General features: G+C 39.7%; 1 protein-coding gene across 50 annotated transcripts in view; it reads left to right on the top strand.

Annotated features, from left to right (window-relative positions):
- The window catches only part of Sox6 (SRY-box transcription factor 6), a 604,948-nt gene that overhangs the window by 512,935 nt on the left and 68,976 nt on the right, over positions 1-23,037 (top strand). For 49 of the 50 annotated variants that reach the window (XM_076563550.1, XM_076563579.1, XM_076563567.1 and 46 more), the window contains 2 exons: positions 17,103-17,252; positions 22,658-22,841. In XM_076563550.1, the coding sequence (XP_076419665.1) occupies positions 17,103-17,252; positions 22,658-22,841 (334 nt within the window). The remainder of the gene's footprint in view (positions 1-17,102; positions 17,253-22,657; positions 22,842-23,037) is intronic. The other variant, XM_076563582.1, reaches the window with a different exon arrangement.

The raw sequence follows: 23,037 nt of genomic DNA, 5'->3' as shown, positions 1-23,037 counted from the left end.
AGGGGTGTTCATTTGTTATGGGTGTTTACTTATTTACAAAACTGTTTGAATCTAGGCACTGAGAAATATTTTGACCTCATATCTGTATCTGATGCTCCTGCTCTTGACTTCAAAAATCATGAAGTTTCATACAGTGCACTCTAGTATGAATCACAGCCAGTTGGCAATTAGAGTACTTTATTTTTTATTTCCTGCTGATAAAACAAACAAACAAACAAAAAAAACAAAAACCCAACATGCAGAAAGAAAAAATTTCACAAATCAACAGTAAGATTGTGAAAGCCACAGATTTCCATTGCTGGGAAGATAAAAAGGCCTCCAGTAGTCTCAATTGCCAAGTCCTACTTCTAGCCTGTTACTTGAACTTGGGCAAATTAACCTTCCCAACCCCCAAATCCTTCTGTTAAGTGGCTTTAGGGATGATGCCAATGGGGATAAGAAATTTCCTGTGGAAATTGCTTGCATATCACCAAGTGCTATATGAATCTTTTGATTTTATAGTTGAAGAAATTGAAGTTCAAAGAGATAGATTAGCTTACCTAAAGCTGCAGTGCTGATCAGTGGTCTGGGTGTAGGTACAGAGAAGTGCAGGTACCAGTGCAAAGAGCAAACCCCATTGCTCCATATAAACAAGTGTTGGTTGAATTGAGAAAGATAGCCAACAAGACAGTATGCATTGTATTGTTACCTATTTGGGGTGATATAAATACTAGGGGTGTGTGTGTGTGTGTGTGTGTGTGTGTGTGTGTGTGTGTGTGTGTGTGTTGTGGGGGAGAATTTGCATTTGGTTGTAACAACCTAATTAAGATTATCCATTAAAAAAAAAAACAAAATAAGACCCTGTTATAGTGCTGGTAGGCATGACAAATGATTATTTAGTTCACTTATACATTAATTTCCTAATTGTTTATTAAATGTCTACTACATAGTAAGTACTTTTTTCTATTTGGGATATAGTAAGATCAGTAAGACTCACCTCTTGCCCTCTGAGGGCCTATGATCTAGCAAGCAAGTTTTTATTTTATATAATATAACATATTTTAACATAAATAAATTTAATATATTTTAACAATATAATAATTGTTAAAATAGATGTGTTCCCAGTTTGAAAACACTGTGGGAAGAAGAAGTACTTAGTTCTTTCTGGGGGGAGTTCCAGCAAACTTCCTGGGTGAGATGCTGGCAATATTGGCTCCTGGAAAGAGAGTGTGGGAGGGACGCACAGTGGCAGAGACCTAGAGAAGATCCCCAGACAGACAGGGCAGCATGCAGACATGGAGACAATAGCAGCAGGCAGTGTGGCACCTTAGAAGTACTTGGTCCAGGCTAAGTGTGCAGGAGCAATCAGAGGTGAGACTGGAGAGGTCAGCATGGGGTCAGAGAGCAGCAGGCCTTTTACTCAACATGAGGGGATCTTCACTGCCTGTAGTAGACGTGGTTTTACTCACACCAGAAATAGTAAAGCAATATAAGGTATAGTGTGTGATATTCTTCTATTAATTTGATCTCTGGTTTACATTTCCCATTATACTGGATTTAATAGTTAGGGAACTATGTTGGGTAAGATTGATAGTCCCTTCAGAACAATGGTGCCCTGTGGCAAGTGACACTGTACAAATAGTGTAACGATACACGCTGAATAAACAACACTGTGGAAGATTGACACAAAGCCAAGGTCCAACCATTTCCTGGGGATTTGGGGAAATCCCATAATCTGCAGTTTGTGCTCAACCCAATCAAACTGCTTCTCAGTGAATGGGCCCGAATACTCTTATTCCACCCAGAATATATAACAAGAAGTTAAATCTGTAAAGAAAGGCTATGGTTCTTCTTATTGTTAACATGCTGTAATTATGCCCCTTTCTGGAATAATAAAATGTTCGCTGGCAGAGGTCAGGATCTCTGTCACTGACTTATTTAACAGATCCCCCTAACATCTGTCCCGCAGACTGCACAGTTTATTAGCAGACAAGAGACCCAGCAGCCGCAGCCTGCTGTGTACCTTTTCCACATCCACACAGCTGTGGATTAACTCAGACTCACCAGAAGACCAACCAGAAGGACAATCATGTTATTGGCCGATTCTAAAAAAGACAGGAAGAGAGAGCAGAAACAAATGTTGCCTGAGCACAATTCAGTGTTTTTAGGGTGACAATTAGCCGTCTGTTTGAAAAGAAATAAAAGCATCTATTTCACAAAAAAAAAAAAGGGAAAATCTATTCATATCTGTGTGGGAACCTAATCAGGCTCTTGTTTCCAACAGCGATGACTCCACAGTCACACCAGGTCTGTGACAAGAATGTGCCTTTTGTGTGCCGATAATGTGGAAACGATAAAATTCCCTTTAAGAGACATATGTGTTTATGTCACGAGGTGTGTTGCTTGACAAAACGCTTTGTTCTTCTACTTTCCACACAGCATTTCATGCTGCGATGAGGCTGGAAATCTTTGATTAACTAGAACTAGTTGCTGAAGTCAAATGTCACTTTGTTTTGTGACTCATCTTCCTGTGCTGTAGATTATCACACAGCATATAAGGAATGACAGGAAGAAATGCTGATTTGAACCCCTGACCCAAGACAGGCACGAAACCATAAGCTGATTCCTTCAAAGAGCTGTGCAGAGACATAAATATTCCATTGGAAAGATGCCTTCTTAACAAACCAAAGCTGTGATCTTACAGGAGTAAGAGTTTTCTGGACATATTACAGTAGGCTTAGAAGAGATGGTGAGAGTCAGAAAGCCCTCCAAAATCCTGGGGTTCTGAACGTTTAAAGTCTTCTCTCTTTCTAAGAATAGACAGTAACAGCAAAGACTGAACAAAGTTCCTTTTCTCCAGAGAATAGCAAGGTGCTCCCCCTGTCACCAGAGGGGAGGGGAACTGCTATAGACTCGACACATTGACCCTTAGCATGAACATCTTATTTCTGTAGTGTGCAGCCTCCCAATCCTGGCCCAAAGGAATGGGCGGGGAGGAGATATTGCTAACCACAGCCAAAGCGTGGTGCAGGGATTGGACCCATTCTGTTCATGGTGATTTTTTTACCTTTCAGCTAAAAAAAAGGGCCTATTTCTGGGGCTTCATGAAGCAAAGCCTTTGCAGCTGTGGTGTTTATGACATTTGTAAATGACTAGTTAGACTAGTCCTTGTTGTCCTGGTTTGTTGTTTGCTTGTTTTCATTTCTGATATACCCCTCAACCCCACCTGCCATGTTAGGGTGTTAGGGATTGAATCCAGGGCTTTGCACATGCTAGTTAGTACTCTACTACCACTGAGCTACATCCCCAACCAATAATGTCCTCTTTCCCTCTCTTCCTCTCTCCCTCCCTTTTTTCCTACCCTGCTCCCTCCCCCCTCACCTCTAGCTTCCTACATGCCAAGCCCCTGCCTCAGCTCTAAGAGTGGCCTTCCCTTAAGGAGAGCATGCTATAAGAACAAGAAGTTCCAATGCTTGAGTTCAGTTTACTGCACACATAACCTGTGGAGAATGTTGTGCCTGCCTGTCTCCACTTCCCACCTGTGCGAGACTAAATGGCTTAGTGAAGATCCCAGTTAGTGAAGATCCCAGTTAGTGAAGATCCCAGTTAGTGTGCAGCTATGGCTCATGGAGGTGCACTCTGGTCATGATGCCATCCTGCTTCTCAGAGCAACTTATGCAATCTTATTTGTCTAAATTTCATATTCAGCCCTTTGTGTAGTTATCCCCTGGTTAGTCTGCTCTAAGCCATGTTCAAGGTAAATTGTTGAGCTGTCCATCAGTATCTACTGACAATAAAGCATGCCCTTTGCTGTTATCCACCATTTGAATGGTTTTTCACTATGGCCACCACATTCAAGGTATTCCCTTTCTGCTAATTAGAGAGCAAACCATGGGTATCGCTGCAAGGTGCAGATGGCATATTTACATACTACAAAATATGACAAAGTTCTCCAGTTAGCAATAGTAATAATTTGCTGTTTAAACAGTGACAGCAGAATTGGCCCTGAAATAGGGCAAAACATTCACTCGAATTTGAAGAAAGTACAGAAGAAAATATGAGGAAATTAAGAGAATATTTTACATTATTCCTTATCATTTACCTGATTACTTACAGGTGAGTTCAGACTACATCCCTTTCTCCTTCAATAGTTCTAAAAATGCAAATTTTACTTTAGTATTAAAATAAAATAGATTTTAATAAATCTATGGATTTTATTATAGGTGTGAATTGTGTTTAGTAGCATGAGTCTGCTCAGTCTTCCAAAGTCTGCTGAGGAATAAAAAGCAAGTTCGTTAAGAAACTAGCATGATGTTTTACATACTAAACACTCGTTTCCAATTAGCAATATTTGTTCTGTTCAATAACCAAAGCAGAAAGGTACCACTTAGAAAATATTGTATTTTCATGCAATTTTTGTTTTCCCATATATATTTTTTAACAATTTAAATATTTTATTTAGTTACATAGTAACCCATATTTGTCTTCATTCAGTACTGGCCTGGAAGCTTCATTACAGACAGAATTTGAAAGGGATTGAAGCCAGGCAGTTGTAGAATATTTTTCAAGCAACAACAGCTGGTTCCTTGGCAATCATTTTGGGCCCCGGCAAGGCAGCCTGGCCTGTCTCCAGATTCCCATGTTGGTACTGCTGAGAATTTCCAGGTCAGCCATGTTGTTTTAACATGGTATTTTCTAGAAACCCAGAAATTCAGTGTGGGATCTAAAGTCCATGTCATAATATATAAGGCCTACAGGATGTGACCTTCGATCTGTCTAACACATTATTCTTTCTCTGGTGCCTGGTGCAACTTACTCCTAACACACAGGGTTCTTTGATTTCTAAGGGTAACTTTGTCACAGGACTGCCATCCACATATTGTCTCTGACTGAGTTCTGTGCCCCCAGCACCCCTCACTTCATTTAATCCTCTTCTCTTGAATTTTCCTGATCTTTCTACTCAATACCATAACCACCAATCATGCTGACACACCCAGTTGTTTCATATTTCATAGTAAACATCACAACAGAATTGTGCAAATGGATGCTTATTTGTCTGTCTATTCCCTATCCCTCCCTACCAAAGCACTCCTCACTTGTGTTTTTCTAAAATCTACTAGTACCCATAGAGCCACACACAAAACAGATATTTTTTTGAATGAATTTATGATAGGATGAATGAATTTATTGTACATCTGCAAAGAAACTGTACTTTCAAATATTGACAAACTCACAAAAGAACACATGTGCTGAAAAATACAGATCTGTGAGAGAATTAATGCTCAAATTTCAAACCCAAACTCTGGACTCACAACTGAGTCTTTCTATCCTCTTGATAGAGTCGAGATGCACTAGTCTGGGGTTTGGTCATGAACTCTGGCTTTGTGATTACAAAGTCACAGGAACATCACTGCATTCGGAGAAATGGAGCTCTCAGCAGCGCCCGCTCAGCTCTTGGAAATGGGCATGGAGCCGCTTGCTTCTGTGATGCTGCTTTCTGTCTGTCCTCCTTATCACCTCTTTGGATATCTTGCTTCATGAGTGGAGTCACCAGTTGTTTCAGGGCCTGCTTTTATTTCTGTAAAAAGGCATTATATACTGATTTATTTTCTTTAGCATCATAAAAGAAAAGAGTAGAAACAGAGAGAGAGAGATGCTTTGCTTATTCTTAGCAAATTGTACCACTTACTCTTTTAAAATGTAGCCCAAGGTAACCAGTGTAATGGGATAATGAATCTCAATTGATTATTTTTATAGCAGAGGATTGGACGTTCTGACATCCGATGGATTCTGGCTTTTAAAAAGGTGTCCTGAGCCTCTCTTGTATCCTCCTCTCCTCCACACCCAACACATTGCCTGCCCTGTTTGAGTGAAGTCACAGAAGCCTGTTCCTGCATGCTTGAGAACTAGGCAAGAAGACCTCCAGGGGGCTACCCTTTGCATTCTTTTACCTTTGTTGACCTTCTTGAGTTGGCTGCAAGAAGTAGTGAATCAAATACAACAAGTCCTGGCGTTCAGTGGCTTACAGTGGCTTACTTGTTCTAGTTTGCTTTGGACTACTATAGAAAGACCAAGCAAACTCTCAGGTCTACTCCTACCAGAGACACATTTTCACCCCTTTATCAATAATTGCATGAGCTTTAGTTTTAAAAATCTGGGAATATCTCAACATGATTATAATTACCTTAACCTAATTACTGTGGTGGCACTTTTAAATATGTACATTTAAAAACAAATATTAAGAAAAGTTCTCCAAAATAAACCATTCTTGGGTACCCACAGATTAGCTCTCAAGCATTTTTAGGATAAAATTATCTCTGATAAAATGTACAAACTCTGTTTGCAGCCCATTCCCTCAGGGAAGAGAGGACAGGAAAGCACAAGTGCTTCCGAAGGTGCTTGGGAAGACCATAGACCTGAGCACTGGATTCACTCTTCCTGCTGCTTGCCAACTAATGTTTTTAAGCAGACCACTGTTATCCTCTGGACTTGATGTTTCCTCAAGTATACAGAGGAGAGACTGGAGCATGATATTCTCAGTGATCCTGCTAATGTCACACTGCCCAGTATTTTTGTGTAAGAATGAACCTGCATGTCCAGAGCTTCAGTAAGACAGAAGCAAAGATGACCTCTGTCTTTGATGTTCCTTTTGGGGAGTGTCTTGGTGTTTCTATTGCTGTGACAAAACACCACGGCCAAAGCAAGTTGTGGATGGAAAGGTTTATTATACTTTAACATTGCTGTTCATCACTGAAGGAAGTCAGGACAGGAACTCAAACAGGGCAGGATCCTGAAGGCAGGAGTTGGTGCAGAGGCCATGGAGGGGTGCTGCTTATTGACTTGCTCCCCATGGCTTGCTCAACCTACCTTTTTACAGAACTGAGACCACCAGGCCAGGGATGGCACCACCCACAATGGGTTGGACCCTCTCCCATTGATCACTAAATGAGAAAATGCCTTACAGGTGGATTTTAAGGAGGCATTTCCTCAACTGAGGCTCATTCCTCTGATGACTTTGTGTCAAGTTGACACACAAAACCAGCCGGTACATGAAGGAAAAATAAAATGGAGAAAAGGCTTTTGGCAGAAATGGTAGCAGTTCCAAGAAGATGACACCAAATGGAAATGAAAGGTGTTTAATGGCCAAGTGTGAGCAGGACTGCTATTAAATACCAGACATTGTCTTATATACTAGGAAGGTAGATTAAAGAAGACCCAGTTGTTCACTTCTTGATAAGCTGGAAATTTTGTGGAAGAGAAAGACATGGAGAGAATAAAGGGAAGTCCATAAAGTACACGAGGCTAGAGGGGTGATTGTGGTAGGCCAGAGGGGAGGGAAGGTTTCACAGAGAACTGCACTTAGTTTGAGATTCAAAGGTAGGTAGAATGTGAAATATCAATGCAGATGGAGGAGATCACATGGGCCCCACCCCTTGACTAAGAGTTGCAGGCAGTTAATGACTACTGAGAGAAGGAAAATTAGCCACACCCTACAGGGATGAGCCCCTTAAATGATTACTCAATACCAAGTGATCAGCCCTGAAAAACATATACAGACAAAAAACACTAGACAGACTCAGCCGTTGTATGTTTATATTTACACACACACACACACACACACACACACACACACACCAATAATGATTAAAGAAAAAGAGGCCATGAATTTGAAAGGGAGCTAGAGGAGGTCATGGAATGGGTTGGAGGCAGTAAGGGAGGAAATGATGTAACTGTAGTTTAATAAAAAAAAAAATGGAAAAAAAAGAGGGAAAGAGCGTAGGATAAAAATATGCAGGAAGGCAAGACTGACTTGGCAGTGAAGTCAGTATATAGAATGAAAGCTGCCCAACCTCCTCTATTCCTTCTCTCACCTTTTATCCCTACAGGCAGGCTTCTTTGGCCTCAAATATTAATGGACTAGCCACACAAGTACCTTCTGTGTTGAAAACAGGACTTCAGTTCTGTCCTTCCAGAAAACCACAGCTGTATTTCCTGGATCATTCTGTTGACATTGAAGCTTTATGAGAAGTAAAAGTATTTGTAAACCTTTCAAGTAATTATTTTTAAACTCTCCCCTCACCTCTCCTTCAGTCTGGAATGGCTGGTACTGACATATTTTCCTCTCTGCTAAATAAGCACTAAATCAGGCTTCTTAATTACCTGCCTCTGTTTCCACCTCTTCACAGCTGAACTTGTCCAGTTTTACAGCATGGCTTCTTGGGTAGGCAGAGGAACCCAGGGGATGCCTGGAGAACTGAGCTAGGCTTGGGGCATGAGCCAGGTAAATAATGTCACTTCCTTCAGGATGCTTCCCTTTCCTACCCCACTTGTTACCTCCTACTTCTGCTGTCCCCTCAAGCAGTGTGGGACACAGCAGGGTGGGATCTGTTAGCCTGGGTCTGCACTAGGCCTGGCCTCTCAGGTACTAACGGGGATAAATACACAAGTAAGAGTTGAGTCTGTTGGTAGTAATGGTGGCATCTGGTTTGTTGAACAATATGTTGCTGTCCTTTCCTTTTTTAAGCTACCAGTAGGCTTGAAGGAGAATTTTCCTTTTCTTTTGAGACAGACGTGCGCAGGCCACTCCATGTCCTTATTAGGTGAAATAACATGCAAGGAGAGTCTATTCCAAAGAGAATCCAGAATATATAAAATTATGCTGTGATTTTTGTGTTGATTTTTCCATCTTCTGGAACATACTTGGGGGTCTTTTACCCCTGTCTATTGAGTCTCCTGGTTTCTAACCACGTTCTGCATGGTTCTGCTCTCTCATCTGTCGGACGGTTGAACAAGGGTGGTCTAGGTCTTTTACCGAGGCTTGGATTGGTTGAAGAGGGACTTGTCTAGAGTAAATATATAATGGCTGGTGTTGTTGTTGTTTTTCTTTCACTACTTGTGCATTATGAAATGCCATTTTTAAAGGAGTAGTATCAGTTATCTGGAGGTGTAGTTTGATGTTTGAGAACTCAGAACAGTGGGCACATCAGAATCTTTCTTCTCCTTAGACAATGATCCTTGTCTGTTGGCTAGGAACCAGATGTGGGTTTCACGGTGAGTCACTGTTTAGTTACTTAAAACAATTTGATTTTAAAAGAAGAAATGGGATTAAAGGTGAGACTTGCTAATGTAGGTAACTATTTTTCCTATATAATTTGATGAAGATTAAATAAAACAGTAAATCCAAATATTCAGCACCACCTTACCTTAGTTTAACATTCAGTATGTAGTTGTTGAATTACATTGTGAATGAATGGGAGTGGTAACTAGGTGATGGGCAGAATAGTTATGTGAAAATGATATGACTATGAATGAAAAAAGTCATGTGTCCTTTCTCAGTGGTATTCTCTGCTGGAGAATACAAGTATAAAATGTGTTCTTTACAATATGATAAATGTAGAGTCATCGTGTTGCCACTCATTATAGTTTGGCATCACTTTAGCTGTTTGGGCACAAAGCATGGGTCTCTTCCCAAACACAAGGGTGGGTGTGGCATGACTGTGACATATTGTATTAGCCAGTGTGTGTCCCAGAAGACTCGCAAGAATTTTGCCCTAAAACTGAGTTAGACTGGTAGAACCCAGTGCCTTGTGCTGAGTCTGTGCAGATCTGCTTCTAAGAGTGTCGCTAGGATACAAAGATGAGAAAGGCTGTATTCAGGCTGGTCCCCAGATCCAGAACTCCTGAGAGCTTTGTTAGAGGCATGTAATCTGTAGCTCTGTGCACATCTTAGAGGATTTTCTTAATCCATTTATTTTAAAGGTTGTTGAATGGTTAGTAATAACATGGAAAAGATGCAGTGCTTCCTGATTTTAGCTAACTTCTCTTTCTCAGTACCTGTCTTTAGGGATAAATTCTAGGATTATTAATGTAACCTGGCATTGGACTGGATATTTACGTTCCCACCAAAAGTCGTATGCTGAAAGCCTTAATCCTTACGTGATGATATCAGAAAACAAGCCTACAGGAGGTGATTGGCCCCTGAGTATGGAGCCTTCATAAAAGGATCCCCAAAGAGGACATTTACTTTTTCTGCCATGGAAAGCAGAGTGAGAAGACAGTCTTTTAGGAGGAAGCAGGTCCCTACCATCTGTGGAATCTTCCAGTGCTTTGGCCTTGGTCATCCCCACCTTCAGAGCTGTGAGAAATACATTTCTTTTGTTCCTTCATCACACCACTCATGTTTTGTGGTGGTGGTGGTGGTGGTGGTTACAAATGGGCTGAGACAGGCCTGTCCCCACCTTGCCACCAGCCTCCTCATCTGTCACCCTACCTGCATTGGGCAGCCCTGATGCACTGGCATTTAAGTTCCTCAAAGCCTTGCCTTGGTTTCCAACTCAGAGCTAGAGTGCTGGATGTTTTTCATTCTAGAGGGCTTCCTGTCAATCTTCTCACCTGGAAAACTTTTTTACTGACATAAAATATATCTTCCTCGGAGAGACTGTGCTGATCCCCCAGACAGTATCAAATGTCTCTGGTAGGAAGTTTCTTGGAATCCTCTGCTTGTGCTTCTCAGTGGTTTCTAAGAGTAATTTTACAAGCACTGCTAGGCTGCCATGTAGTTTCAGCTTCTCCTTCAAAAGGATGTTGTTTCTGAGGGTCTTGTTGATGCACTTCCAGTGTTTAGTACAAGGCTTAATAAGTATGGAGTAAAGTTTAGTCAATGAACAATTAATCATTGCGGGAAATGTGTTTGGAAGGTGCAAAGACTGATTGAATAACCAGTTTCTAGTTCCAGTGGCATTCTGGTAATGAAGTGAGCTAGAAGATTCCTCCAGTTCCAGTACTAAACAATATGGTCCTGGAACACATTTACCAGCACAATGAAGATGGCAGGCTAGCTTAAACAACACGCTAGGGCCCCTCGGTTCTGTGTGCCATTGCTCCACGTACCCAAGTTCCAGTGCTAAGTGCATTGTTAAACCTCTGCTAGTAAGGATGGAGCAGTTTTAGCAATGAAGTTAAAAAAATAATTTCTTAATACACTATAAAATATAAAATATAAGTGCTTTTACAATTTTGAAAAATTCACGTAGGCTCAATTTTATGTGCATGTCTTTTGTATATATTGTGGATTTTTTTAAAAAAGCAGTTCAATACCCCAAAAAAATCACTGTGCATTTTACAAAACTGAAGTGAAAAGAAATCTGTGTTTACAAAAATTTTCACCAAATTGAACTATTTATGGGACCTTTACTCCACCTGTTGTCCACTTTTCTATATTGCTAATTTCTCAGACCTCAACTGTGGTTAGGAATTGCTGTTCATGATCATTCCTAGACTGTGAACTTTGGTCCAAGAATCCTCGATGGAATGAAGCTTTTATAAACCTTACGAGATACATAATCAGAGTTTGACCCTTTTCCTTCCTAACCCTCTAGTCTGCTAAGAGATTTTCCAACTAAAGCTATGTCGTTAGAATAAATAATATTTTTATATTATCCCAAAAAAGATGCAATATCAGAAAACTGTTAGAGCTCTTTGTAAATATGCTAAAAAGAAAAGCCTGGCACTGTTCCTTAGTTATGCTCCAAATGCTATTTGTGTGACAAATTTCAGCACATCAGTAAAGCTAGTAGTTCAACACCTGGCAAATGTGTTATCAAATCACTTTATTTTTTATTTATTTATTTGTTTGTTTGTTTTGTTGTTGTTTTTCATCAAACCACTTTAAAAGATCCATTTTTGGTTAAACAAAATAATTTTTAAATTTTGTGTTTTAATTAATTTTTAGGTTAGTATATAAAATAATAAGGTTCTTTGAGACCTGTTAGTATCTATGTGACTTACACTTCATTCACGTCCTTTGTCTTCTCCTCTCTCACTACTCATGTGAAACAATGTAACTTAGCAAAGACTGAGTGTATATTCATTTGGTTTTAATTTTTTTAGAATTCAACATAATGAAACTTCTCATGACATATAATAAATATAGCTGAGTGTGACTGTCTCATTTGCAGAACCTCTTCTACTGTGCAGTAATCTGTAGTATATCATTTCAGAAATACTCCTTGGGTACTTGTTACTCCTAAGCTGCTGTCATTAGTGGCAGGCATTCAACAAAAATTAGAATCCTGTGTCTTCTGTGTCTTCATGCAGTTTACAGTCTGTCAAGGATAGGAAGCAACACGTACATGACCAACACAAGGGTCAAAAGTGGTGGACACCACAGGAGAGCTGCCAGTCAAGGGCTGCAGATCTCCAGTTTACACCTCTAGGGCTGACTGTTGGCCCAAGCCTTTGGTTCCTCCACTCCTGGTGCAGAGCTTTGCACATAGAATTCATTCAGCTGATAGTAGCTTAGAAAGTTAACTATGAAATTGCTTTGTAAATGTATGCCTATTTGATGAATGGCATTCTTATTATCTAAATCAAATCTAAAATCTCCAATTTGAGGATGATAATTACAGCTAAATGACTATGCTTCATTAGGTAGAATATGATAAATTGATTTTCATGGGTGCCCTCTTTCTTCTTGTTGCATTCTGCTTTCTGATTCTTATCTCAAAGCTTGTACTGAGTCGTATATTGTGTCCTACTGTCCACTTCACTCAATGGCTCTTCTCCCTGCCTCCAATGCCCCAGGAATCACAACTCACAAGAACCAGTTCTGAGCATGATGAGTTTCTGGGGTCTTGTCATGTTTATGTAGAACTTATTGGATATGAGTATGAAGTGATTATTAGAACTTGAGAGAAAGCAATTAAGACTACCTTGTTTCTAAAAATTAACTGTTGTCCAGTAAATCTGAAGCATCACTGAATTGAGTCAGATATTTAAAGTATAGACTTATTTCTAAAGGTTTTTTTTCCCTTGCATTATTAGTTGCGGCTCTCTGAAAGATTCAAAATTGAGTAAAACAAAGTGAAATTTCTTTTGATGGAAAATACATTATTTGTAAGGACTCATATCTCTAAGACTTAATGACTCTTTAATATCCAGTTATTGTTTACAGCTCACAAAATTAGCCACTGCATTTTCTATTTGTAGCTTCCTCTATACATGTCATTCATTATCAAACTTTGCTTTGCTGGCCTAGTCCAAGCAGAAGTTCCAGAGAAGATGTTTCCTGTGTCTTACCAACTTTTTATTTATTTTAATTTGAGCTAAGGTCTCATGTAGTCCAGACTGACCTCAAACTTGATGAATATGGATCTTGAACCTTGAATTCCTGATCCTTCTGCTTCCACTTCCCAAGTCCTGGGATTACAAACATTGTGCTAACACGCCTGGTTCAGGCAGTGTTTGTTGGAAAGGAACCCCAGGCTTTGTGCTTGCGAGACAAGCACTCTACCAACTGAGCTGCATGCTCAGCCTTGCTAAATTTCAAAAGAAAAAGATCCATCAAAGTAAAAAAGAAACAAAACCACAGCCTTTCCTTTGCCTAAATTATAGCAGTTTGACTCTTACTTGTGAATTTTTCTTGCCACTGAGTCATTGCATACAGAATTAAGAAACTTTAATTTCTTTAGAGGCTTGTTATATTAGAAAAATTGTTCCAAAGAAAGCAACAATCATGACATAGGCACATCTGGCTCTTGCAAATTATTCTTTATTAAGCTTTCATTTAATTATATGTGCTGAAAGGTCTGTTTTTGATTACTGTAATTTTTTTTATTTGTCCATCTGAATGATAGTAATGCTGGAAATTATATACAAACCACCTGTTTTTCTTCCTCTACTAATATGCCTCAGTTTGAGCTATTTTCTCTCTAGTTGATGACCTAGGAAGTTTTCTATTATGATAGAAATCTGACCATCAAGGTACTCTTGATTCTAAGAGGAAAAGATAAATTTGAATGACATTTTTAAGCTCCAACAGTGTTAAGTCTGGGATATCTGACGGTGGGTCAACCATGGCAAACTAACACATTCATTTATTACCAGTTTCACACAATTTCCAATACAGGGACAGTTAAGGATTAGAAGTGGCAACATTTGAGTACAAGTAGAAAGAGAGCTGGTAAACGTTTGGGGGGCATGAGGAAGGGATAGTTGAGTTATAGCTGTCATCAGAAAAGAAAAAGGTGATATGCCATAGAAGGCAGAGATAGGAGGAGAATGGTCAACAAGATGGTTGATGCATGGTAATGGCTACTGACTCCTCCCACCATTCAAGAGCAGCACACAGCCTAGCAAGAGACTGAAAGTTTGGTCTCTTGAGAAGCTGTGTGTTCATAGGTTTTTATCTTGGAACAACAGACCCAATAATGGCATTCAAGTGAATATTCAAGCCAAGACAAGAATTTGAGGGTATCCCTCTAAGAAGATGGATCAGTGTAAGATAAACAATTTATGAGTGTTGACACTTTGGATTCTCCAAGGAAAAATCTACTTTCTGCATTATAATTTTATACTGAAGCCTGTCATTCAATAATTCTCCCCTTACACTTAGATTTCCCAGTCAGCTTCTGGTGATGTCCCTTATGTTAGTCAATGTTTATCAGAGACTTTAGAAATCCTCCAATGAGAAAGAGCTCAAGACTGGAGAGATGGCTCAGCCATTAAAGGCTAGGCTCACAACCCAAAGATATAAGAGAAAGAGCTCAAAAGATTAAAAGAAAAGAGAGAGAACAGTGCAGAGAACAGAAAACAAAAACAAATTCAAAACCATCATTAATCACTGAGCAGAATAGTGATCAAGATGCTATAAAAAGAAGCAATCAGAGAACAAAAAGGATTCTTAAAATTGTGACAGTGGAAAGTTCATTGAAGTCTTAGAAGAAGTTGATGAAAATAATCTATTATAGAGTAGATAAAATGTTTAAGAGTGTGAGACAGAAGGAAAAACTAAAACCAAAAGGTTCAAGAGGATGTCTAGCATTACTAGTGTGGGTTGATGGGAAAACTTCAGAGTGTTTCTTAGAGTTGAAGCACATGGTTTTATACATTAGAAGGGCTAGGCTCCAGACCAGTGAGTGTAAAGTCAATAGGCAGACAGCCCTCAGGAGGAAATCTACACATGGTATAAAGTCAATGCTTTCTCAAGTGAAAACTGATTTCATGCAAAGAATCTGAAATCAGAATGACATCAGACTTACTTGGCAAGAAAGGTAAAAGGACAGTAAGTCATTGTCTTTGGAATTCTGGGAATCATTTTTAACTTAGAATTCTGTATCAAGGGATTATAATAATAACAGTTTCCTGAATCATTAGTTCCTAAAAAAACTAACCTCACTGGCACTTTTCTGAAGTATTTCCTGGAGTGTATGTACTATCGAAAATATGACAATTAACTAAGAGACAGGAAGCCATGAGAGACAGAAAATGGAATCCAACATAGCAGAGACAAAGGGGACTTCTGTGTAACACTGACCTAATGAAAAACTGGAGCAAGAGGGTAGAGAATTCTAGAGAGTATCTCTAAGGGGGAAAATGGATACAGAGATTAGCCATATATTCAACTGTATTGTGTTGAGTTTTCTTGATCTTTTGGAGAGTCTGGGAATTACCCAGTGATAGTTACAGAAACCAGAAAGAGAAATGAAAGATAAAATGATAAACAATACAAATATTAAATCTAACAAAAAGCTAAAGAGAAAAGTTACTGCTGTATCTAAAAGTTACTGCTGTATCTAATCCATGTAGTCCCATCTACTTGGGAGGCTGAGACAGTCCAGGGTATGTCTGGCTTTCAGAGTGAGTTCAAGTTTAGCTTGGACAACTTAGTGATAGCCTGTCTCAAAATAAAAAAAGTGAAAGAAGTCTGGGGATATAGCTGAGTGGTATTTACCTAGCAAGCCTGAGGACCTGGATTCAATCCTAGTACCAGAGAGAGGTGAGTGGGAAGAGGAGAGAGAATGAACTTTAGCTCTTTCTATAGCTCAGTTATGAAGAGTGCCAAAGTAGAACGAAACAGTAAGACTAACTTAAAATCTGTGATGTTAGCCTTAAGCAATTGGAGGGACACATGAAGGCACATGTGGCTGGTGATGTGAGAAAGCTAAACTTTCATCCTCCTGTGTGAGATCAGCAGATAAAGACAGACAGCATAGAAAAATATGCAAATGAGGTGATAAGTAAGAACCATCAACCAAGTTGAAAAGGGATGGCCTCCACAGAGTAGGAGTGAGGTGGAAGGCCAGTTGGGGAGGCCAAGGCCATCACGTGTGGCTGTAGGGGCTTTACCTTATTTAAGGTGGCTATGTTGTTATGATTTTCTTTTTATTTAAAAGCCTTAAAGTAATATTGAATTTATGAAACCATGTATAACATTATTTTGATAAAAGTTAAAATTATCTAAAAGGGAGATTGGCCCATATCCCAATCTAGAGTCTGCATTCAGTTAAATCAATGTACTTAATGTTAATCATTTTAAGATGAATGGGATCAGATTGTCTGTTTACCTTGTCTCAGGAAGAGGAGCGCTTGTAAGAGGGAGCAGAGGATGAATAAGATAGTAAGATAGCAAATACTTAGAAAAGGCCAGGAGACAGCAGTGGGAATATAGGGAAATAAGCCTAGAGTCCCAAGCCAAAGGGGACCCTGTGGAAACACCAGCAGAGCTGTTCTGGCCATAAAGGGGAAACTGGGTTGTCTCCTTCAGCACTTGGGCCAGGAAAAGAAGTTTGCCTTTTTGTTTCTATGGCTACCAATCTGGCTAACCCTGCCAAAGGTTGTTCTATGGTGCCTAGAGGTGAGACTGGAGAGGGAAGTGACTACTGGCAGACTCTAGGGGCTCAGAGGCAGCACTGATCTTCAAGAAGGGTCCTCATCCCCAGACAAGTATGGGAAGACCGAGGTCTGCTGGGGAAGTTCAGGTTAGTTTCTCAGTCCACAGGTGGACATGCCTGACACTAAACAACATTGTACAGTGATTTCATGCTCTTAGAAGGAACCTAAGAGACTGCTCTGCCAAACTCCTTTTAGTGCAACCGAAGGAACTTAGTCTCGAGAGACCAGTGCTGGCCCAGCCTATGGTGTCATTGCTGGAACACCTACAGCACCATGTTTCTCCTAGTCCTCTTCCTTTCTGAGTCACTTGATTTTTCTTATTTCCCTATTTTTAAAAGAAAGTGAGAGAAATTGCAGGGTAGTGAGAGATGTTATCTGACAATACGATAAGTTTTTTGAACCCGTTTCAGCTGCATTTAACGAGACCGACGTTCGCCTTTTCTGTTTTGCAGCAGCTCTATGCCGCTCAGCTGGCCAGCATGCAGGTGTCACCTGGAGCAAAGATGCCATCAACTCCACAGCCACCAAACACAGCAGGGACGGTCTCACCTACTGGGATAAAAAATGAAAAGAGAGGGACCAGCCCTGTAACTCAAGTTAAGGTACTTGCTTTGCAGGATCGTGGAAATGGTTTGGAAAATAGCTTTGTAAGAAAGGTGGTGAAGCAGGCTATGCTGGGAATAAGCAGCCCTCTTTATGGGGAATGTCATGAGTGAGCATTGCGAAACAGGTGCTTCCCTTTTGATAACAATAGTGCTATATTGTGAGATCCTTCCCTCACTCCAAAACCTCACTCCTCAAAAAAAAAAAAAAATCTCTCCCTTCAGAGTCTGGGTTTCATTTTGTAATGTTCTCTGGCAGTAATGGCTGTGCTTTTATTGTCAGACTTTGTCACAGACTTGCAACACTTCTCTCCACATTCCTCCAACAGGTGGGGAGCCCACTCAGAGTACCAAAGTAGGGCCTAGAATCCTCGGTGTTAGAAGAGGATCAAAGGGAATCTAATGCTGGACTTGGCATAGTTTGTGGAGCTCTGTCCTTCAAAACTGGCTACAAAGAGGTGCTGAGGAATAGGGTGTCAATGGCTGATGGTGCTTTTGATACCATGTCATTATGAGAGGATAACTGGGTTTTCACAGTTATGGGTGGAGTGTTGACACATGGTTTTCTTAACTGATTTTCAGTGTCCTCAAACTGGTCACCTGGGGGTACCCGGTGACAAGGAAATGATCAGGTGCTTCAAATCTGTGCTGCACCTGGTCCCTACATAGTACAAGTTGGTTGTGGGGACTGTATCTACTTCCTATATTGAATTAATAAATTCACACAGTTTGGAGAAACAGTTGTGTATGTAATTGACTATGAACTTGGGGAGGTGTGCTAAGTGTGGATGCATGGTTGTAATTTGGCAGAAGTACTGCATGTACGGAGTTTGGCAATTATTGAATCTTCACATAGCAAACTGTTGAGAACAACCAACATCACTACTGGGTGCTCTATAGTCACAGAAGCTACCTTATTTTGGTAAATTTTCAGATAGCAATGTTGAGATTTCAGAAAGTCTGCAAAAATAATGGACTCCAAGTATTGAAGACCAAAACATGAGCATCCTCACGACAGCCTGTCTGAGTTCCATTCCCAAATATTAACTTAATGATTCTCTAGAGAAATAGAGTGAAATTACACTTAATTGTTAGAGGTCTTGAGCTAAAACAGTTAGCACAGGAATTGTAAGTTTGTGGAAATAGATTATTTTAAGTTCCAAAAGCTTATTTGTGAATCTGAATCAGCACAGCAGCTCAACCCAAGGAATAAGTCTCTTCATAGTTGTTAGAGAAAGAGTATTGTGAAACGCCAGCAACTTGGGTTATTTGGGTATTAAATATTTTAACATGAAAAAGTCATTTTGTAATTTAAGTTGGCCAACTGGAACTGTACCAAACCAAGCCTTTGCTGGATGAGTAAATGTTCCCTGGCTAAATTCAAGTTTCTATCTGCTTTTACCATTCCAACTTTGTGGGCCAACAGATTTTATTACTCATTTGACCACATGCAAATTCTTAGGCATAAGAGTTCTGTATGGTTTGACTTGCCTATATTTTATGTTAGCAACAAAGGACCCATTTCTTATACTTCTTAGATCATATATTTTGTATGTGAGCAGAAATATATAAACCAAGATACAAAGTGAGCATTTAAATTGAATGTTCCTATTACTGAAGAACTTCTGAGAGTAAGCTCAGTCTTCTAACTGAGGAGATTTGATCACCCAGCTTCATCGTGGTCCTCACTACAGTCATTTTCCCTTTATAGAGCACAATCATGCATTATATAGTGAAATATGACAGGGCAATGTTTGCAGAAGGTAGCTGAGATAAACACAGGGTTTTCATCTGTTAAGTCTGCCACTGTAATCTGGGCGTTGATGATATTATGGGCTTTCCATGAAGCCATGTGTTCTCTAGCATGTAATAAGCATTCTGTTAATGGTGGTGGTAGTACTGAGGATGCTCATGGTGGTCAGGAAGGAGATGAAAGTAGTTTCAGTGTGGGGATGGAAGTGTCTGGTTACAGAGTTCCATATTGAGAAAGATCCAGAATCATTGAGCTGGGCTATGAGTATCACCTATCAGTTCTATATACAGCAAAAGCCTTCTCAAGCTGGCAAGGCACTCTAAGTTCCTGCAGCCTGTCCCCTGACAAACATCTTGTGCTATCTTAGACTGGGTGGAGGCGGCATATAATTAGCCCTATCAAAAATGTCTCAAAATTTCATAATTATTACATAGAAATAACATAAATGTTATCTCAGATTATATATTCTAGACTGGTGACATGGTCATTGTCAATTTTTCCAGCTTTTGAGAGAGTGGATTTGCCTGCATCCGAGCCTCCTGTGTTTTTTTTCCTTATCTTACCTGATGGCTCTACCATCTATGTCATTCTGAGGTTTGCTTAGAATCTGTGGGATTTTTTTCTTCTTTGTTCATATTTTCATGTTTCTATATAAGCCCATAGTTATTAAATAGATGCTACACATTTTGAATTTCACAGTGTTGGCTGTTAAAGTGTTTTTATCTCTTTAAATATCTGAAATCTATTCTGAGACACAGCACCCCTGGATCCTCTCTGGATATACTTTTCATATTTGTTAGTCAGGTTCAAAACAGGCAACAATCTCAGGGAGTTTAGCCCCATTATGAGGCAGCAACTTCCTGGAGACTGAATGCCCTGTATGGACATCAAGGGATCTTTCACTGTGTTACTGGGGGAGGAAGCCATTCCCAGTCCTTGGGGAACATGCATTCATTTTGCCTGCTCCCTTCTTCCCTCTCCCCAGACTCGAGTTGACTTCTTATAGACATTTTCTGACCACTACTCAACTAACAAAACACACAGTCCAATCTTTTGAAGCTCCTTGGCATTCTTTTTGTCTCTGTCTCCCTTGTATCTGACTCTCTCTTTCTCTCTCTCTCTCTCTGTCTCTCTCTCTCTCTCTCTCTCTCTCTCTCTCTCTCTCTCTCTCTCTCTCTCTCTCTCTCTCTCTCTCCTTGCTGGTACCCTGCCTCAAAAGTTCTGTCTACATTAACATTCAAAACTCTGAACTCTCTACTTAGGGAGGCTGCTAAGTTCCCTGTGCCATTTCCCCAAAACTCCTTCGAGATAGTAAAGGACCAGTCTAGAATTCACTTATTTCAGAAATTGCCATCTCAGGCTCTTAGCATCAATGTCTGAAGAGCACTGTCTAATAGTCATGTCCTGTGTCCTGAGGGAGGGTCCTTAATCTCAAAAATAAACCTGATCCTGTCCCTCTATCATGATTACAATAGAGAGCATCTTGACATTAATTGTGAGTTATAAATACTAAGTTAGGGAATATTAAAACTGGAAAAGATGTAATAAACTCTGCATTTTCATGAAAATTAAAGAAAAACATGAATATAATAAGGCAAGGCACAGAAAACCTAATTAGTTGCCTACAAGTGCTAAGTGCAATACTTTAGATGAACAGTAAGTGGAGGAGATTAATGGCAGTTTGAACACCTGCAGAAGAAAAAAACAAAACAAAACAGCGATAGTGAAGACACAGAACAAAACTGTGCAAACTAGAACACAGGAAAGACCTTCAGTCCCGGGCACTGTCAAATGATCTGTCTAACACACACAACTAGAGAAAAGAAGGGAATTTGGTTGAAAAAATAATGGCTGAACATTTCTTTAACTCGACAAAAACTCTAAACTCAGACATTTTAGAAGTTCAGCAAACCCCAAATGAAAGAAGTATAGAGAACATGAACCAAATAGTTAGCATATAAAGTGCTATGATTCCAACATGAGTGAAGGAAGTGACTAGTTTAAATATTCTTTGAATTAAGGGCAAAAAGAAGCAATTTAGTTAAGTACATTAGATAATTTTGACATTCACAGTGAATGTCATCTTGTTTCCCCAGAACATGTCCTATTCTAAATATAAAGTGCATTGCAACACAGATGGGGCAGAGCACTTGTTTCCTACTAATACCAAACAAACAAACAAACAACAGAAACCAAACGTCGGACATCACTACATAATATACAAATCGTTTTTCCCCAGTCATTTGGTAGAAAAGAAGGTGGAGATTTGTAATCCAGTAAATTAGATTCAAATTCTTCCCTCCTTAGATGGCCTTGAGAAGGTGCCTTTTATTATTTTGATGCTCATTGCCCCATTTGTAAAGTTTGTGTAGTATGGCCCATCCTCCTAATGGCATCCGTGGTTGAGTAGGCTAATACACTGCAGGTGCCTAGTGTAGTGCTTGGTACATGGTCACTCCTGCACAGGCTCCTGTTCTTCCTCTCGCCCTTCTTCCTCCAGTGTTGTTTTCTGGAATGTCTGTTGATTGACATCTGTAGTATATAGCCATCTTTTTATAGATGGAGAAATAAAGGCTCCGTGAGATCACGTGTTTACCATAGGAGAGAATGTTCTGTTACCAGATTCCGTTGTGTGTTTTCAATAATGTCATTGAAAGCAAGTTCTCTGGGCCTTCCCAGAGATGAAACAGGATCTGACATTTGCTGATGATTTTGCTTCAGAATGCAATAATGCAGATCTTAACACTGAACCTTTAAATCACATACTCATATCTATATTTCTGAAATGATAAAAATATTGTCTACAGCTCTTTGACAGTAGGATAAATGAGACAAAATGAAAACAAGTTGCTTAACTTTCAAGTCACTGGCTAACCTAGAGTTCCAAGCCAGAGATGGAAATACTGGGCTCAGTGTGGAGGGATATGGTCTTAAAATAGACATTCCATAAATATATGTAGCAAAGATTGTAACAAGACATCACTTTAAACATGAAAAATAAATTGCATATAGTATAGCATGTAAAACATAATTATAATGTATGCTTGCTCTTCACAAAAATTAATTTTAAACATGAATAGAGACCAGAATATAAACCACAAGAGCACCCACACCCAGAAAGCCACATAGAAGCTTGTGGTGTGGCATGGGACTCTGAGGGCAGAGGCCCTGGAGAGCAGAAGAAGACTCTCCATGTTTCCATTCTAAAGTACTTGCAATTGTTTGATTTAAAATATATATTAAAAAATTAGCTGCAGGGACTATTTATAGTCACAGGAACTTTTCTGAGAGACTAACACAAAAGCACTACAGAGCTACTGAAATTTTAAATAATTCTTTGTAAATGCCCTAGGTTAATTTAGATCCCTGAAAACACATTAGGAAATTAAGCTGTAATGTGAGCTAATTCAGATTTTAATTTGGCAAAAAGAATGATCCAACTACACAGTTAATGTAAATAGAAGCATAACACAGGGAAATTAATGAGGTTCCTTCCGATGAATCTTCAAGGAGGTAGATAATTAGCTTCTTTTGTTATTGTTGTAGGAGAACATGGCATTGTCTCGGAGGTGTAAAATAACTGTGGCTTACTAAGTGATAATGTGCTTCATTTGTCTTTTTTAAAATAATTATTTATGTTAAACTCTTGTAGGATGAAACAACAGCCCAGCCGCTGAATCTCTCATCCAGGCCCAAGACAGCAGAGCCTGTGAAGTCCCCAACATCTCCCACCCAGAGCCTCTTCCCAGCCAGCAAAACCAGCCCTGTCAACCTGCCAAACAAGAGCAGCATCCCCAGCCCCATTGGAGGAAGCCTGGGGAGAGGATCCTCTTTAGGTAAATGGAAAAGTCCACTTCAGGAAGAGACCTGTGACCTAGAATAGAAACAAAATGGGCTTGTGGTGGCTTGCCTTGGGTCCTGTGTGTTCTCTGGGAAGGATAGTGATACTCTTTCTACTGAAACAGAACACAACTTAGTATCTTAGGTGACTAGAACTTTTGAAAAATGTCTCAAATCCTCTACAATCTATTT

This window comes from Peromyscus maniculatus, chromosome 1 (assembly GCF_049852395.1).
Source record: "Peromyscus maniculatus bairdii isolate BWxNUB_F1_BW_parent chromosome 1, HU_Pman_BW_mat_3.1, whole genome shotgun sequence".
Classification (NCBI taxonomy): domain Eukaryota; kingdom Metazoa; phylum Chordata; class Mammalia; order Rodentia; family Cricetidae; genus Peromyscus; species Peromyscus maniculatus.
Note: the sequence above shows the minus strand (reverse complement) of the source record. Positions and strands in the feature narration are given on the sequence as shown.